The 18,773-nt window shown below is 54.6% G+C and overlaps 1 protein-coding gene across 5 annotated transcripts in view; it reads right to left on the bottom strand.

Annotated features, from left to right (window-relative positions):
* Positions 1–18,773, bottom strand: part of ARHGAP39 (Rho GTPase activating protein 39) — a 148,003-nt gene that overhangs the window by 6,830 nt on the left and 122,400 nt on the right. For 4 of the 5 annotated variants that reach the window (XM_052787879.1, XM_052787880.1, XM_052787878.1 and 1 more), the window contains 2 exons: positions 6,928–8,335; positions 1,506–2,067 (listed from right to left, as the gene is read on the bottom strand). In XM_052787879.1, coding sequence (XP_052643839.1) covers positions 1,506–2,067; positions 6,928–8,335 — 1,970 coding nt within the window. Of the gene's footprint in view, positions 1–1,505; positions 2,068–6,927; positions 8,336–17,985; positions 18,115–18,773 lie in introns of those variants that run through there. The other variant, XM_052787882.1, reaches the window with a different exon arrangement.

Here is an 18,773-nt window from a genome sequence, read left to right as displayed (position 1 = left end):
ACTGGAAATGAAAATGGAAAGAAAAAGACAAATGAACACTGAAACTGGAAAATAAAGTGAAACTATAAGTGAAAATAATGAAGGTTTAAAAAAAAAAGAAAATTGGAAAATAAAAGTGAAAATAAAATGAAATTAAAATGAAAAAATAAAAAGAAATGAAAATGAAAATAAAAAAGAAAATAAAAATAAAAATTAAATGAAGCTGAAAATAAAACTGAAAAAATAGTTAAATAAAATGAAAAGAAATAAAATGAAACTGAAAATAAAACTGAAAATAAAAATAATAAAATGAAATAAAAAGAAAAGAAAATGAAAATAAAAATAAAATAGAAATGAAAATAAATAAAAATGGAAATAAAAATGAAAAGAAAAAATAAAAATGACATAAAAAATAAAAATTAAATCTAAAAAATAAATAAAAATAAAAATGAAAATAAAGAATAAAAACCAATCGGGCGACGGCTGGCGGGGCCGGGTGGCAGAGCACGGCTGGAGCAGAGCTGAGCGCAGGCACGCTGCTGAAGGGGGGGCCTGGGGGAGAGCCTCTCCCGGCGGAGCGCTGGCTTTCGCCACCGGTGCGCCAAATCCAGCGCGAGCCCGGTGATGGTGATGAAATGAGCTTGACACCTCCGCTGCGGGCGGGCTGGGGGGACGACACACGGGCAGCCCCCAGCCCTCCCAGCACCCGTCGGTGCTGCGACGGTGGGGGTCTTCCCCACCCGGCGGTACCTACCCGTGTGCCGGCCCCAACCGGGCACGCCGGCACCGGAGCCGGCTGCCCTCGGGGACGCTCTCGCGCACGGGGCTTTCTCGCCCACCCGACGGCTTTCCCCGTGGACACCTCGGTTGGGTTCATCTCCTCTTGTCCCCAAGCTGGCCAGATCCACCACGGCGCCGTGTGACGCCGGTGCGCCCCAGACCTCCTTGCTTGGTCCCTGGGGAGCCGAAGGGCACCCGAAAACAACAGTCCTGCAATTCCCACCCATCTGGGGTCAACTGGCCCAAATTTATGTCTCTTCTATCTGCCATGACCAAAAACCACCTCGGGAGCTGAGAATCAAGCTGGGTCCCCTTCCAGCATGGTTTTTTTTTTGATCCAAAGCTACTCGAGAAGCCAGAAGAAGCATCTGGAGATACCACAGAATCATAGAATGGTTTGGGTCGGAAGGGACCTCTAAAGGTGTCCTCATGGGCCAGGAGAAGTCCTGGGAACTCTCGCTTACGGCCACCCCCAGTGGAGGTGACGCTGAGCCTGCAGCAAAGGTGTCAAAGCTCATTTCGTGTTGGGTCTCGTGCTGGATTTCCGTGCGCCGGGGAGGAAAGGACGGTGGTAAAGGCACCGCCGCTCTTGCTGCACCTCCGGGAGGGCTGTTGGATGAGTTCCTCGCCCACCTTTCAACAAGGAGACTCATGAATGCGAAGGGGAAAGGAACAAAATAATAAATAATAAATGGGTTGCGACATCAGCAGGGGCCAAAGCCACCGGGCAGCCGTTTCTCTCTTACCTTTAGTGTCATTCACTGGATCCATGTGCCTGTAAATGTATCCTTCTAGGTAGGAATGAAATTTGGGAGTGGGTGGGAAAAAGGCCAAACAAATGGCCATGAGCTCCCAGCCCCGGGCCAGGCTCTCGTAACGGAAGTTCTCGGTGGTCTGCCGGCACAGCTGGATGTAGAGCTCGTCTCTCAGACCCTGCATGCTCCAGCCTTTGGTGGCGATCTCCAAGGCCACGTTGAGCTGGTCCGTCTTGGCCCGCCGATCCCCCATGTACATCTGAATCAGTTTAAATATCTCGCACGCCTCTTTCTTGACGTTGCGGTCGTTGGTCATGATCATGGGTTTCTTGATGGACTCGCTGCTCCAGGCCAGCATGTTGGCGATGGACACCTTCCTGCGGAAGAGCCCTTGGGTGTGCTTGTTGAAGTGCTTGGAGGCCCAGTTCTCAATGTCCGTCTCCGAGGAGGGCTTCCGCAGGTTGAAGGTGGGGAAGACACAGCTGGCGCTAGGCATCATGTTCCTGGTCTGTCTGCTGCTCTCGAACTGGGCGCAGGCACCGAGATCCTCTGACTAGGAGACAACAGCCAGACAAGTCAATGTTACTAACAGCATGGCCTCACCACCAAACCAACCAACCAACCAACCAACCAACAAACCAACCAACCAACCAACTACCCACCCACCCAACCATTACAGCATCAAGAGCTTGCCCCACGCTCAACCCAAAAGCTACGTCCTCTCCAAGGAGCTGCTCCTTAATCCCATCACGGGCAAGTGGAGCTGGCCCGGCACCAGCGGCCAGGAAGCTTGTGGCATTGGTCGGCATCGGGAGGGAGGGGACCAGTGGGTGGATAAGCGAAGCCGCCCAAAAGCTGATGTGCCGGACTCCGTTCACACCTGGGACCCCGGTTCGCACTGAGGCTTTGCAGTCATGGACAGAAGAAGCTGGTGGTTATCAATAACGTGGGGGAAGCAAAGGGCAAGTGGTTTCAGGTTCCACCAGTCCTTCGGGCACACCGGGGAGGGGACACACTCACCTGTAACTAGCCCCCCAAATAACCCCTTCTCCGCAGAGCCACGTTCGAGCATGGTTCTCCAGCGGCCACATACCCAGCAGGAGGCTGGTGGCTCCTCCAAACCATGATCAAAATGGCTGGTGTTCCTTTATATCCCACATGCAGAGGGACACAAGCTGTCCAGGATCTAACCTGCAGAGCACCCAGCCGGGTAGGACCTCTGCAGAGCAAAGGGTACCCCTTGCAAACCAGTGTCCTTCTACTACTGGAACCAGCACAGCTTGTGGATATCACCCCAGGAGGTGGAGGGACACCCAAACAGCTGATGACCGGCATGGAGAAAGGCAAACAAGGACACTTGGGATGGACCGCTCCCCGGTCTGCAGCCAGCCAATGTGGCTTCATCGTCTGTCAGCTCCCTCTTCTGCAAATGCAAAGTCCGGGCCAGCACCACCCGGGTTTGGTGGCCCTGGGGACGTGACTCATAGGCAGGCAGGAGGCGAGCCCTTCCCATCCAGAGGTGACGTTGCTGTCCCCACCTTGCGCAGGGGAACCGTGTCGGTGGCCCCGAGCAGGGACCACGTGCAAGGTGACTGCAACAGTGCCACGGCCTTGGGGCTGGGCTTTAGATGAGGAACAGAAGAAGAAAAGCAGGAGGCAGAACCAAGGTGGAAAGAGCCAGGGCCATGTGGAGGTGGCAAGTCCAGGAGGAGACAAGGAAGCCTCCCAAAGAGCCACTAGAGCTGCTGGTAGACAACTGAGCCTCTGCTTCATCAAACAAGTCAAGGTTCTTGTCTCTTCACTCAACAGCTCGTCCCTTCCCAGTGTTGAGGTCTCCTCTTCTTACTGACGTCACTCAGCTCCCACCTTGCACCACGGTGATGACAGCAGGGACCTGGCCATGGGGACACGGGACCTTCACCTCTTGAGGGACCTAGCCCTGCCTTTCCTATGGACACCAGATCACCCAAAAGGTCCTTCTGTGTCCTCCAACCTGCCGGTCAGCTGAAGGCACGTGGGGCTTTCTGGGTGGAAGGAGATGCAGCATTTGCTCTGAGGCTTCTCGCTCAGCAGCCATTGGTGCCGTGGCTCTTCCAGAAACCAGTCCACGAGTTGGACCACAGCCACGCTGTTCACCCAGGGCACCCACGCAGAAGCAAAGGACCACGTCAGCTGGGGACATCAGCCTTCTCCAGCCACATCCACTCCAGTGGACAGCGTGGGCAGGCTGGGGAGTGACACAGGCAGCAAAATGCGATGGATCCTCTACTGCTGGTGCCAATATAAAAATAGCTTCAGCCCCAATTAGCACAGTCCTAAATGAACTTGGGGGAAGCCTAGACCTACAACAAGGGGATAAGCAACCGGGTGTCAATGGCAGCTGGTGATGGCCTCCTGGCAGGGGGCTGCTGCCGCCCGTTCCGTGGGGTGACCCTCCTTTCAGCTCAGGGATTAGGGGAACACTCAAACCCAGAAGCAAATTCAAGCATGCTGTGGGGGAACGAGGTCCTGGCGCCACGTGGGTGGGGTTCGGATGCACCCCGGTGCGGGGCCAATGTGGGGACACACCATCGGTGACACCGGGCACGTCCCCATCGCTTGTGCCGCCCCATCACATCTCCTAGGTGCTTCTCTCCTCTGCCAGGTCTCCGTATCTCCCTGCATGTCATCCTCAGTGTCGTTTTGTTCCTGTTTTCTTCTCCGTTTCTGGCACATCTTGCTGTCATGGACAGCGTGATAACCCTCCGCACAAAGCTCCCACCATGGCCGGTCGCAGGTCTGGGCCCACCGCAAGAGGCTTCCACTTCAACCAGCGTTGAAGGTTCCCCAGCTGATGGGGGCATAGGAAACCAAATTAAAACCATGTGACAATCTTAGACACGGTCATCGAATGGTTTGGGTTGGGAGAGACCTTCAAAGATCATCCAGTCCAACCCCCCTGCCATGAGCAGGGACATCTTCAACTAGATCAGGTTGCTCAGAGCCCCGTCCAACCTGACCTGGAATGTTTCCAGGGATGGGGCATCGACCACCTCTCTGGGCAAACCTGGTCCAGTGTTTCACCACCCTGGCTGGAAATCTGCTCTTCCTGAGCTTGAGGGCAACATCAGACAGGGGCAACCAGACAGAAACGCCCGGGCAGCAGAAAAGAGTCCCACTACCTCCCGAGCTCCACGCAGAAGGCATAGGATCACTAATGGTGGCAGCTGTTCCTCCTGGCCAACGTGAGCATCCAAAGCAGATTTGGAGCTCTTCAGTTTTGGGTTTGAACATCCTCGTGCGGCACCGAGTGCTTGGGGACACTTGTGCATGGGGAATTTTCTTCTGCTGCCTTTGGATGCGATGCCCCATTGATTTCCTTACACATTCCCATAGGCAAAAAAGGGATTTTCCAGACCATTTGCTGTTTCCCAGGTCCACGTCCAGGGTCTCCTCCTTGCTGATACCAAGCTCCATCTTCCAGGCAGTTTTCGAGGTTGGATTGCTCTCACCAGGGTAACTATCCCTGCACACGGCATCATCAATCCATTTTTAAAAAGCCATTATAGCCTTTCCTAGTGTCCTTACATCAACCTTTGACGCATCCAAAAGCAAATCAAGTGGTCTTCCTCCGGTAACCCTTGTCTTCACCTCCCCACCTCTGCAGCCCACCTCTGGGCTCTTCTGGCTGTGGGGACATGGGCAGCATCGCTGTCCTTGCCCAGAGCGGGGCACTACAGGTCAGAGGGGCAGATTTTGGGTGATGGATGCTGGAGGGGAAAGGACATGAGAGCTGAAAGCCAGAAGCCAGGAGCTGCTGATGGGAAACATCTGATGGGCTGGAAGATGGGCACAGGGGATGCATCAGCTCCAGCAGGTCCAGGTCAGAGCCAGTGGGGGGCTATCAGCAGCAGGAGGGCTACACCGTCACAAAAATGGTCTGTGGGAGCCCCAGGAGCTCCTCTGGGATGGGAGCTTGGGGCAGGAGGGATCTCCAGGACCGGGGCAGCTCAGTCCCAGGGAGGGAACAGGCAGCTCAGAGCCCTGGGAAGCAGATCATGGAAAGCTGGTGTGCTTGTGGCTGTTTCATCCCAAGGTTTTGAGGGCCCAGCTTGCTACGGAGCAACTTCTTTGAGGGATCAGCTTGCTAAGGACCAGCTTTGAGGGACCAGCTTGCTACGGAGCAACTTCTTTGAGGGATCAGCTTGCTAAGGACCAGCTTTGAGGGACCAGCTTGCTACGGAGCAACTTCTTTGAAGGACCAGCTTGCAAAGGACCAACTTCTATGAGAAAGCAAATCTGGCAGCCAGATCAGCAGTGCTGTCCATCCCAACATGCCAGGGAGAAGACAGAGGCAGGACCTCTGTGGGGTGCTGCCTGTGATCAGATGGGACAGCCTGCACCCGTGGGACGAAGCTCCTCAACTTACTTTCAGTACTCACTGGGAAAAACTCCTGCCATAACTGGAAATTGCCTCGGAGTTACTGGTGGGTCCGGTGATGGGTTCAGCCACCACCTGGATGGCTGGAGCTGGGCTTGGTGGGTCAACACCCCAACTCAAACGTGGCGCTGCCCGTCCCTGCTCACCGTGAAAGCCAAGGGCCAGCGGCACTGCTCCAGCACCTTGAACCGCTACGGCCTGGAACAACCTGGTGAGCAAACCCTCATTTCTGGCAGAGGACCCCTTTGAAGATGGAAGCAGGTGGAGAGAGCAGAAAGGGGCTGATTTTCTTGATGCCGTTTACACACCCTGGCCGTCTCCCCTCGCTCTGCAGAAGGGACATCCCTGCTCACGCGTCTCCTACAGCTGGATGGGGACCGGAGATGGCATTTTGGGTGTCCCCAGAATCCAACGCTCTTGGAGGATGCTACGAAGCCCAGGCTGAGCCACCGCGGGCTTGGTAGGGGAAATCTCCTGCACTGCCGCCGTCTGACGGCGACGTGATGTGAAATGCAAGGAGAGGAGTTACTGCAAAGCCCACGAGCCCTGTGCGTGCGCCGGGAGCACCGAGCACAGCCGGGGACGGATGCTCGGGGCTCCCCTGGGAGCCGCATGGGTGCTGGGGGTCCAGGAGCTGGCTCCCACCGAGCAGCAGCCAGACTGAGGGAGGAGAAGCAGCGCCCGAAGTCGCGGCACAGGGCTGGGGCTGCCACAGCGCAGAGGTGCCCGTGCGGCGCTCGGTAGCTACGAAAGCGTGGGATCGCCCCGGGGACCATCCCGCTGGATCTGCAGCGGAGGCAGGGATTTAAACCGGCTTTACAAGAAGAAGGAGCTTTAACCAGGAGGGCGGCGGGGACGCCACGCTGCCACGCGGTGCGGTCTGCCTAACCTGGCGCGGCACCCGAGGAGATGCCGAGCGGCGGGCAAGGGTTGGTGGTGTGGGGCACGCGGTTTAGCCCCCCCCAACGCTGAGGACATCCCTGAGGACGTTACCTGAGATGGATGCAGGTAGGGCTCGGGGGAGGCCAGGTTGGTCTGCACGGAGACGCTCTTCTCCAGCAGGATCTGGGGGAAGCCCAGCTTCTCGAAGGTGTTCCTCTTCCAGTGCTTGTTCTCCTGCTGCGCCAACGCCTCATCCTCGCTGAAGGCTCGCACCACCGGACCTGGCATGGGCAAAGGGAGGGCACCGTCGCTCTCGTAGCCCGAACCGTCCTTTTGGGAATCCCAGCTGCTCCGTTGTTTCATATGGTAGTGGGCTTGCTGGGCTTCCCAAGCCAGGCGTGCCTGTGCCAGGAATGGCTCGGGGAAGCCCCGTGCCGCCTCTGCCTCCGCCGCCTTGCTCTCCGTACGGTTCATCGGTGACCTGTTGGGTCCCGGGGTGGCTCGTTCCTCACCCAGCATCTGCTCGCCCAACACCTCCCGGTCCCCCGAGCCGTCCGTGGAGGAGGCGTTGGGGTCGTGGGATAGGGAAGGCTTTCGGCTTTTCCTCTTTCTGGTGGAGGGTGAGTAACCGGTGGAGGACAAAGTGTCCTGTTGGCTGGACCACGACATGGAGTCCTCGCCCTGGGCCACCTGGCCACCCGTTGGGCCAGGGCAGAAGTCGGGTCCCTCCATGCTGCTGTAGTCACCCGATTTGATCTCCAAGCGTTGGTCCCGGACCAGGCAGGGGCTGTGCTGCAGCGAGTAGGAGCCGCCGATGGGGTTGGGGGAATATTTGTGCCTCAACCCCGTCTTCATCTTGGGGCTGGAGCCCGACTGCTCGACGTAGACCAGTTGCCTGACGTACTCCTTGCCGGCGGGGCTGTACTCCAGGCTCATGAACCGGTCGGGACACTTCTGTTTGGTGAGCACCAACTGCTGGTAGGGCGAGTTGGAGCCTTGCTTGGGCGATTGCAGGAAGGGGTGAGGTTTACGGATGGGCGATTTCTGCGGTGAGCCGGCTTTGTAGCTCCCGCTGGCTTCGTACTGCATGTCCACAGGGGGTTCATCATAGATGGGAGCCTGGTACTCCATGGGGGGTTCCTCATAGAGGGGGGGCTCGTAAGCGTAGCGGGGTGAGGAGGGTTGCGACTCGCTGGAGTGCTTGCGGTGCTGGGCTTGGAGCGGGGAGCAGAAGGAGTCCCCCCGGCCGAGCAGCGGCGAGCAGCTGCCCACGTGCTCGGCCCTCTTCAAGAAGGGCGACTGCTTCCTCTCCGGGAAGAAAACAGAGTTGTCGGTGTCGGGGGCGAAGGTTTGTAGGTTGGGCGACTGCTGGCCCCCTGAGGGTCGCCGCGAACGGGTGCCCGGTTGGTTTTCGGGCGCGTAGCCGTTGCCTTGGTGCATGAGGAAGCTGGGCTCGCGGTCGGTCACTTTGATCAGCATCCGCTCCTTGGTGCCGGCGTTCCATCGCAGGGACGACGTCCTGCGGGGAGAAACACAGCGCCGCCATCAGCGACCAAAGCCCCCCGTGCCCACAGGTGGACAGACTCCCCCGTACCGCTGCCCCGAGACCCCCCCAGACCCTCGGCTGCAGCAGAGCCCAAAGGATGGACGTGCCCAAGCACCCCAAGCCTCTCCCATCAGGTGAAGACCACACTGGTGACGGAGAGACCGGGGCATTGTCACCGTCCCAAAAGCAGCGGGCACCAGCCCGCAGCCCTCCCCGGCTCCCACAGACCTCAGCGACCCCCAGGGTGCACGAAGGACATGCAGGCTGGAAAGCCAAGCCCCGAAAAGCAATGACACCCCTTGGGGTACATCTCTAGGAGACAGCCCTGAATCAGCCCTCCCCGCTCGTGCCTTGGTGCTTCTTGGTGCTGAACGGCGATGGAGGAGCGAGCATGGCCACCCGCTGGGGACAAGCCTTGGGGCAGTTGTAGGCTGGGTGACAGTTTCATGGGTGTTTGGGAACGCAGTCCTTGCAGGGAGCGGGGACTGACCCCCACCACAGTCCCCACCTGGGATTGGCTCTTTGCTGGGGTGTCCCATCCCAGGGCAAGAAGGAGAAGACACCTACGCACAGCCCCGTGTCTCCTGCCTCTTCTTGCTTTCCATTCCCTGCAGCACGCAGGATTAACCCATCTCGCCCCCTCCATCCAGCCCCCTGCCCGGGATTAACACCCTCCTCCGGTTCCCAGCTGGAGCTGGGTTATGTTAAACCCAGGAAAAAACAATAATCCCAAGCATTGTTTAAAAAGAAATTGAAGGCAAAAAGCTTCAGACTTTACCCCCTCTGCCGCAAAGGGAGTCCACGGTGGGGGGACAGGGCAGAGGACTGAACCTCTGCCTGCGGTTTGGCTCCTGCGGGGATGCTAAATAGCTTGGGGAGGGGGCTTGAAAACACAACCCTGACCTGTGCAGAGATGTCCCAGCCCCACAAAACACGAACCCCCATTGCCTCGTACCCAAAGCCCACGGGGCAGCTACTTGTGGCAGCACTGAAGTGGAGTACCGACATGCTGGGGCAGGGAGGGGAGGGACAGCTTAGCCGACTGCCTAAACCCACACGACAGATGGGCACCTCGGTCTCCAAAGGGATGGAGCACAAACACCGCAGGAGATGAGAGCAGCAGCTGCCCTCCATCCCCTTCATCGCCCCAAAAAACCCTAGGGCCAGCCCCGGATGGGATGAGCATCTCACCACAGCTGCGAGGATGTGCAAGATGCACACGGAGAAGCGAGCAAGAGCTGGAGCTGCGGCGGCAGGTGCCCACGGCTTCCTTTTCTTGATGCTTAAGCTCACTGCACCCCTCAGCCACTTCGCATCCCACGCGACGATGCCCTGCGCACTTCCACTGAACATCTTTCAACGTGGAGCATCCTACGGCATCTTGCTGTTGTCCGACTTGCAGATACTGTACCTGCACACCCCAAACCTGCACAGCATCGGGCTGGAAACTGCCTGGTGGAGCCTGTTTTCATACGTACGACATGTACGTGTCAGCAAGTGCCAACAGGGACCTTCTTAATTCTGAGATATGAATAATCATCCCCAAATCGCCACCGAACAGGCAGCTTCTGTGGCACTCCTGGTGCAAGCACGGGTGAAAGCTCAGCTGGGCAACGCGCCGAGCACGCCAGGAGCTTACCCGAGCAGGGCTTAGCGGAGACGAGCTCATCCACATGTGAAAAAATCCTGGAGCCTCCAACCAGAGCCAGGAGGAGACCTCCTTCACCTCTACCTCAAATCCATCTTCTTGTTAAGGCATTTGATAGTCCTGGTGGGTAACATCTCCTCTGAATGACAACGCATCCCACAAAGCTGGGTCTCCCATCACTGATGCTCCAGCAGCAAGTCCACAGGTTCTCTGTTTCAACCCTAATTGCAATTTGCAATGAATCAAAGAGGGGTTTTTTTTTTTCCTCTTTGTTGATAATTCACGGGCAGAAATAATTATCATCTCAGGATAATCTTGGCCCTGCAGGATTAACTCCCTGGAAATGGGTTGCAGGGAGCTGTGCAACCTGGGCAAGGCTGGTTGGGCTCCATCTGGTCTGGTCAAACCTTCCTCTCAGGGCTGCTCAGTGTTCTGGGATGAGCAAGAAAGCCCAAGGGGTGGGGGAGCAACTCAACCCTTCTCAAATGAACCCACCTCTCCTGGGGCAGCTCCGAACTGGCAGATCATCCACCGTGGAAAAACTGCCCCTCTACAGGAGGGTGGACATCAAGGCTTGGACCGACTCACTACCTCAAGTTACCACCTCGTCACAAAAGTAAAAAGTATCAAATACTCAGAGGAGCAAAACTTCAGCCAAGCTTGGGCTTCAGCCTTAGACATGTCTATGCTGCTCCAGCCTCAAAGGCAACTATTACTTTGTTTGGGACGTTGCCCACCACGTTGCCAGCGTGCTGCTGTCAGATGGGGAGTAGGAGAAAACAATTTCATAACATCATCGCAAACTTGGGCAAGAGCCAGGAAAGAAATCTCCCAGCAGTAGGATGTGATGTTGGAGCTGAACAGAGATGCCTCCATCCCTGTCACTCCCCAAACTGAAGGCACACCAGGGATGTGGTTTGCACCTTGTTCTCCCCCAAATGTTGGGTGACCTTTGGGGACTAACCCTTCTCCTGTGCTCCATGGAGCCCACTGGTGGGAAATGTGCCCGTCAGGAAGGGCAGGACCTGGACAACACCGGCTGCAGCCTTGTCACCTGGCTCAGGTTCACTCTCCAGGGCTGTCCCAATGCACGGCATCTCCAATGAAGGACACAGTGACCTCACACCATGAAGACTTGGCCCAAGAGTTGGCTCACGCTTCTCCTCCTGCCCCCAAGAAGCAGTTGACAGTATGAGACTGAGTTACTGCCAGCTCCATACTGGATCTCTTGAATCTGGTGACCCACAGTTTTCATTGACTACAGGTCACTGGAGCCTCTTCTCATGATGAAATCCCATCATCCCAGAGATGAGAGAGGTCGATGCCCAGCAGAAGAGGGCCTTCCCACTCCTTTTTGGCAGCATGCACCATCTCCAGATGCCCCAGCACCAGCACAGCTCTCAGAGGTCACAGTGAGCAGCCCACCAGCCTTGGCTCCAGTTCTGGTGCCAAAACACCCCATTTGACATCTTGCCCAATGCACATTTCCCACCACCCACCACTCTCAGTGGATCTCATGGATCCTAAGAGCTGGAGGCAGCCCTCCTTTTGCCAAGTTACCCATTAAATAAGAATTAAACCTTCTTCCCTGCTTTCGTGGAAGCACATCTACAAGCAAGATCTTCTGCATCATGTCCTGAAAGTTGAAGATGGCTCCTTGTGTCTTCAGGAGGACAGCAGAGCCATCAGCTCTGGCCAGCTCACGCTGCCTTCCCCACTCCTACCCGCTTAAGACCACGCTTTGATTTTCTTCTTTGCTACTCCAGTTCTCACCAGTCTTTTCCACCTTGTCCAAAAGATTTCACGGCCACTGGTTGGGGGGCTCTGCAAGAAAAGGCTCTTCTGCCCCTGCATGACCCAGCGCAGCGGAGTGGCACACGGATCACCCCAACTAACAGAGGTTTTTCATCTGCTCAGTCCACGTTTCAAGTCCTTGGGAGATGCCATCCGGGCAGGGGACACTCAGGAGGAAGAGCAGAGGTGGTTTTTATGGAGGTGCCGAAAGCATCGCCTGTCTCGCAGGAGGGATCTGTGCTGGAGTTCACTCCTGTCTCCAAAGCACAGGGAAGCACATTGTGTTATCAATTACTCCCCGAGTCCCACGCTGGCACAGAAGATACCCGAGGCACCGTCTGCTCTCCCAGTTCATTCCTCTCTCATTCTCAGTTATTTTTTCACAGCCACTTGTCCTTTCTGTCCTTCAGAAAAAGGTGGAGTGAGTCCAATTACTGAGTTTTGCAGAAAAAAGCCCACAAAGAGGCATATATAAATATCTCCCTGCATGATGCTCCACTGTCTCCCAGCACCCTGCTCGTTGCTTGCCCATGACTTTGTCTTTGCTCCAGGGGATGTGGGGAGCAATTTGTTCCTTCCCTTTCTGCAGCAGCCTTTCGAGCTCCTGAGGACTTGAGCCTCCTGCCAGCTTCTTGCCATTGAAGACCTGCACGAGTTTGGGTCCCTCCTGGTCCCTCCATGCTGGTTGTTGGATCTCAATCAGTCACTGAGCCCTTCCAGACCCCCAAAACTCCCTCCACAACCATAGCAGCATGCCCAGACCAGCACAAACTATTGGCGCAGGGTGATGAGGGAAAGCCTTGCCAGGTCAGAAATGCCAAGAAACGCTTGGCTGCATCGCCCAGCATCAACAAGCCAAAATGATGAGTGAGGTGAGAAGATAGATCTGCTACGGAGATCACCAAGGACTGATTTCATCTGCTGCCCGCTCCACCATTAATGGGCAGATTTCCTACCAACGCCGGGGCAGCGGGTCCGGAGGCAGTGTGATGCCAGCAGGGAAGAAGGGATTATGAACCCACCAGCAATGAATCACCATCCCACTGCTGCATGGACGTTAACTGAGGTCTCCTCTTCCTTCATCAATTATCTGACCACAGAGGACACTAATTTATTTTCACCATGGTTACTAACTGCAGTAATTACAGCCTTGGTCACTGGCCTGCCCTTAATATTCTTCAGCAACCACTGCTGGCTGCATGCCTCCTCCATGGACATCGTCCTGGTTCTGCTACCAAATTAGCGAGCTCAAGGTCCGGTTTTCAGGTTGGGAAGCCCAAGGTGCTCTTGCAAGGATGCAGCTTGCTGCTTAACCCACCCTGCAGGACCCAGCACATCCTCATCACCTCCCCTCTGGCTCACGCTGCCAGTTAGGACCACGGTTGAGCAGCCACCAGGACAGACGGGGACTTGCATCTTGAGGATGACAAACTAGAAGAAAAAAGGATGGATAATTGGACTAAGGCTGGGCAGGAGCCAGGGAAATCAGACCTGGAGTGATGTGGCAGGACTGCCGGACTGGGACACTCCTGCTCATCCCATGGGGGCTGTGGGGCACCAGTCCTGGGTTCCTCATGTGCTTTTTGACGCTTTCAGTGCTGGCTTTCCCATTAAGGATAGGCATATATGCGACTGGTGGGTGGGCTCTGTGTTTTGGGGCAACTCGAGCATCTTCTCTCGGTCCCTGCACTCTGCTTTTATCAGATCCAATTTCTTCAGCCTTCAGACTACCAAAGCTAAAATGCTGCAAGCTTGATTTCCAGCTAATGTAGATGGAAAGCAGCCTCTTGCTCTGCTCCTGCACATGCTGCTTTTCCTGCCCGGACCACGTGCTAAGGTCTTGGCCAAGGGTCTCGGCCACGTCAGCCGGGGCTTTTGGGGAGGAACCGGGCCGGCGCAGCCGAGGCAGAGCACCATCCCCGGGATATGCCGTGTGGCTGCTCCAATGGTTAATGCACACGGATGCCATTGCTCACTGCCAAGGATCTAACGGACCCTGTAAACATATGGGCAGAAATCCAAGGAGATGGTGGCACCCCACAGTCTGGAGTGATGGCAGAAGGCTGCGTTGTCTGCAGAAGCTCTTAGCTCTCCCTACAATTACCCCAAACCCCACAGAATCCATCGAGGCAAAACTTGGCTTCATTCTTCCTGTGAACAAATGGAGACACCCTCCCCCACTGCTCTACAGGGAGTACAGGAACATACGAGCTTCTGATGGTTAAAATGGCTGAAATGCCGTTTTTGAGATTCTGAAGAAGAATCACAAGTTCTATCAAGAGTCTAGTTGTTAAGTCAGGTTTATACATGCAACTCCTTGGCTGCAGGATACAGCTTCTGCGGGGATCTCCTCCCTAAAAGGGCTCCGTGAGCCCTTGGTCGCTCTCCGTTTCTTCTGCTCTTCCTCTCCTGCCCAACTGAAGGTCATTCATCTTCATTAATAAACTGCTTTTTATATACAGACCCCAAAACTTTCAAGGCAAGAAAGCAGAAGAGCCAGTGAGGATTGCCAGCAAAGCCAGGCAGCATGTCCCACCCAGAGGTCCTTGCACTGGGGGTCCTGCCGTGAGCACCAGCTGCCTTCGGGTTTCTTAATCATTTGCAAGCAACATTCATGATCCACGGGAGAAGCTCTTTGAGTCGCTAAGTGATGGACCGTATCTTCTGCTTGTTAATGTGGGGTCGGTATCCATCACCACTTGCACGGTCCAGCTTTGGCACCGTCAAAGCAGCATACCTGGTACAGTGGAAATTATCATCAGGTTTTCTGCATCCCATGGGCTGGATCTTGCACCATCACCCACCGGGTGACACATAACTAACCCACATGCATGCTGGACTCATCCCCTGAGAGCAGAGGACACTGCCCACAGACATCTCCAAGTACTTTGCAACCCTAGGCCAAATCTCACAGCTCCTCTCGGCATGTCCTTGCATCCTCCATCTGCTTTCAGTGGCAAGACTCATCACACGAGGGAAGGATAAGCAATTTTAGGGAACTTGTGGTGGGACAGGAACAAGCAAATTGTTCTCCTGGTAGCTAGTTCCTTCTCTGGAGCAGGTAAAGAAATTGTTTCTGGTCTCGTGTGTGACCACAGCCACAAGCACCAGCACCCACCTCCCACTGCTGCTCAGAAACAGGTTTCCCCAATTAATTCTCTAACCTGGGATGAGACTGTACTGGCTCATTAGTGATTTGCAGCACATCACAGAGGAAGGGGAGACTCCAGGCACCTCCTTGGGGTCCCCTAAACCTCATGGGTGGATGACTGGGAGCCAAGGTCTTTGCTGTCTGCTCCAGGGCCACCTGCAAGCCCAAGTCCTTTTTACCTCTCTCCTTTCTGCTACTCCTTTCCCCACATTTTTCTATTACAGACAGACAAGTAATTTAAACTCCAGCCATGTGCATGGGTGCTTTGTTTTTGGAGATGAGGTTGAGGCTCTTGCTTGCTTTTAGGTATGAACTCCCAGCGCGGCAGAAGGAGTCATTAAAGGCTGTAATGCCAAACGGCCGCCAAGGAGTGATTAATAGCCATCGCCCTAAAAATATCAGCAACCTTGGAAAGCCTCTGCAACACACGGCCCCGACAACGCTTGGCAAAGCGATGCTGCCCGAGCGGCACAAGCTGCTGTCAGTGTGTCACCTTGGTATCATCAAGCCCCTTCTCCTCCTGCTTCTGCGGGTGACTCCAACACTGCTACAGTTAGAAAGAGCAGGACATACAGAAGGTGTCCCCAAAGCCCCCCAGATGCACCAAGGTGACACCAGCTGGACCACAAAGGCCAGAGGATGATGGGGATGTGCGGCCGTTCTCCGGCGTCAGCAAAGTTATTTGCGAAAGTGCAAGACATCTCCAAAGCTACGGGAGGTCAACCTGCTGGCGTTCCTCTGCCTCTTCAGATAAAATGAGGGGAGACCAGCACCTCAGTAAGGAGACAAAACCAGGGAAAGCTGGGGGGATACCTTCCCCTGACACCCCGAAACATCGTGTTCCCTCAATGCCACCTGGGTCACATCTATGGCTCGGGTGACATCTATAGTCTGGGTGACACCGGCACCCACGCGGCAGCCAGAGCAGAGTCCCGGCCGCGCTCCGGGATGCGGCAACACCGCGAAGCGCGGTGCAAGGCACCGACGGCAGCACGCGTTGGGGTTAGCCCTGCCCCGTGGGCAGCGACGCCTCGCTGGGAGCAGGCAGGGAGGTGCAGCAGGATGGCAGAGCTTTTCCTTCCCCGCATGCGGAGCCTGGATCTGCAGCCACAGGCACTTCGTCTGCATAGATGGAGGAGGTTTTGCAGCGACGCCGTTACGTTTTCCAATGACTCCTCTTCTTGCACAGACATTCAGCCCACCCTGCCACCACCCGTGGGTTTTTGGCCAGCTTCGTGGGCATCCCTGCCTGCAGACCTGGCGGCAGAGGAGCACCGGGGAGAAGGAGGCAGAGCTGTAAATCAAGAGCAGCTCCGTAAGGAAGAGCTGCCCGGTCTGATGCCCTTTTCCCACCCCAACAACTTCCAACCTCCAAGCTAAAATCTCGGGTACCACAAAGCAGTAAGAGTTGAGCACCAAGTGATGCTCTGCACACCCCCATGCTTCAGCTCTTCCACCATCCCCAAACGGACAGGAATTCATCCTAAGGCCAGGTGTTTTAACTCAAACCCGGTGAAAGCACCTCTTAATTCCTGGATTTGCAGCTAGCATTAATATTTCAGACAGCAGCCTGCATCTGGCAACAGTGGATACGAATAAAAATCCCTGTGAAGCAGCCCTGCCCATCAAATCATCTAGCCAAGGTAGAGCTTTCAATCAAAATATTAAGTAACAACAAGCAATAAACCTGAAAGCTCCATCATACTGCCCTGGATTATTGCTAAACACTAGAAAGCATTGCTACAGACTAAATTTAATTTTCTCTCTGCAGAAGGAATATTGCGAAAGGCCTTTTTGCAGCTGAATCGCTGCAGCTACCGTGCCCACAAGCAGCTCAGTTACTCCAGTAAATGAAAAGCGATGCTGCTAGAGAGGAGAGCGAGCCTCGCCGAGGCTTGCCACCCTCTTGGCGCAGGAGCTCCTCCAGAAATTCAAAGTATTTCTGTTATCTCTGGCTTGGCACTGGGTTCCCTTTGCTATTTTCTCCTTGTGGGGAAGGCAAGATTTTACTTACGACTCTGAGTACATTTCCATGACAAACTACTTCCCAAATCCCTCTAATCTTCTATCACCGAAATCAATTGCTTTGCAAATTTGCATAATTTCCGTGGACTGAAACATTGCATTTATTTAGGGAAGGATTTTTCCAAAGCACTCAAGCGACTCATGCTCTTAAATCTCCCTGTCTGCTCAAATACCACCTCCGTGATCTTCTTCCAGCCTTTGGAAAGTCAATGACAGAGGTGAGAGGAAAAATCTCCAGCACTAGGCTGCTGGGCTCTGCATGCTCTGTGCACGCTCCGTGCACGCTCCTCAGCTCCCTCACCCAGGAATTCCTTTGCTTCCAGTTGCTTTTGCAGGACAGACACAAGCACCCCTCACCCTGCGCCGTGTCCCTGCTGCGGGCAAGTAGACGCCATCCCTGCCACTTAAAACAGAATTATTCTGATGCCTGCAATAATTAAGACCATCCACAGCTCTATTTACCTTAAAAACAGTCACGACAACCAAAATTGTTTTTTACATTAGTGATTTCTACCATAATGCCTTTAACGTGGTTGATTGGCAGCTACATTAAATCAATGCAGGACTAGGAAATAAAAGCACGGGTCACAGCTGGGCTTAAGTGCAATTATTTTAACAGCATAATTCTGGCTTTTAAATGAATGATACCGCAACGCTTCTCCAAAGGAGATTTAAAAGCAAGAATATTCACAATACCTACCTAAATACACACAGTTTTTCAAGATACATTTGCTTGTCCCAGTGTTATTTGGGCTTTGCAGATGAAGACTATAATTTAGCACTAGGATTAAATGGGTTTTCTCCTCTCGGCAGGGAAAAAAGCCCTTAATTTGAATGATTAATTCAAATATATTGGTTTCCAATGTCCTGTGAATGCATCGGGGCTCGCATCCACTGGAAAAGCGCAGGATCCCTGGGCACCCCGCCACCACCCCGCAATGCACCCGGGTCCTTGTGCCGTCCCCAGGCTCTTCCCACCATCCCCGTGCCCTTGCCCTTCCTCACCTTCCTCCCCCAGCCGCGGGAGCCGGGCGCATCTCCTCCCCGCGACTTCTCACCACCCTCCTGAGCTTAATGCCTTTAAGAATCCCCCGTCCGGTGCTAAACTGGACCGACTGCGATCCCCCCGCCTGGGGATGGGGATGAAGGATGCAGCCCAGCCCCCTCTCCTCCCAGCTGGGTACCGCCGGCACAGCCGAGCGCATCCCGCTGCGAAGCCCGGGGTCAGCGATGAGCCGACGGCAGAAAACCTCCCTGTACCTGGCACGCTGCCTGATGCCGCTCCGGCAACAGAAATATCTTCCTGCAAATGCAGGCAAAGGTGGGAAGAGCCTGCCTGCTCTCTGCAGCAAGCCCAGAAGATGTCCGGGCTTCAGACCGAAGCCTCCGATGATCCCTCCTAAATTTTCCAGCTAGGAAACTGTCCTTAGGACAGCGATCCAGGCTCTATAGCTGTGCAAAAGCCACCAGCAAACTCAACTTTTTACTAATTTGTAACTAAATTAGGGGATAGGAAGACAGGCTAAAATCCCCCATCCCTAAGACTTCATCGCTCTTCATCTGCAAGTATTGCTACTCCCCAAAATTTGTATGTACAGAATTACACGCTTGCAGCGTACATAAATATCCCAGAGCTTAGACTGTACCTGAAATTTTAAATTCCTGCTCAAGCGCTTGTTGCTTACAACTTTTATGAGATTAGGGGTCACCGCAGGTGTGTCCGCAACCCCACCATGGTCTCTCCAAACCTTCTTCCACACTTGCAATCTCTGTTTTCATCTTTATCTACATGC

The sequence above is a fragment of the Harpia harpyja genome, chromosome 5 (genome assembly GCF_026419915.1).
Source record: "Harpia harpyja isolate bHarHar1 chromosome 5, bHarHar1 primary haplotype, whole genome shotgun sequence".
NCBI classification, from domain to species: domain Eukaryota; kingdom Metazoa; phylum Chordata; class Aves; order Accipitriformes; family Accipitridae; genus Harpia; species Harpia harpyja.
This window is presented reverse-complemented; position numbering and strand designations above follow the sequence as displayed.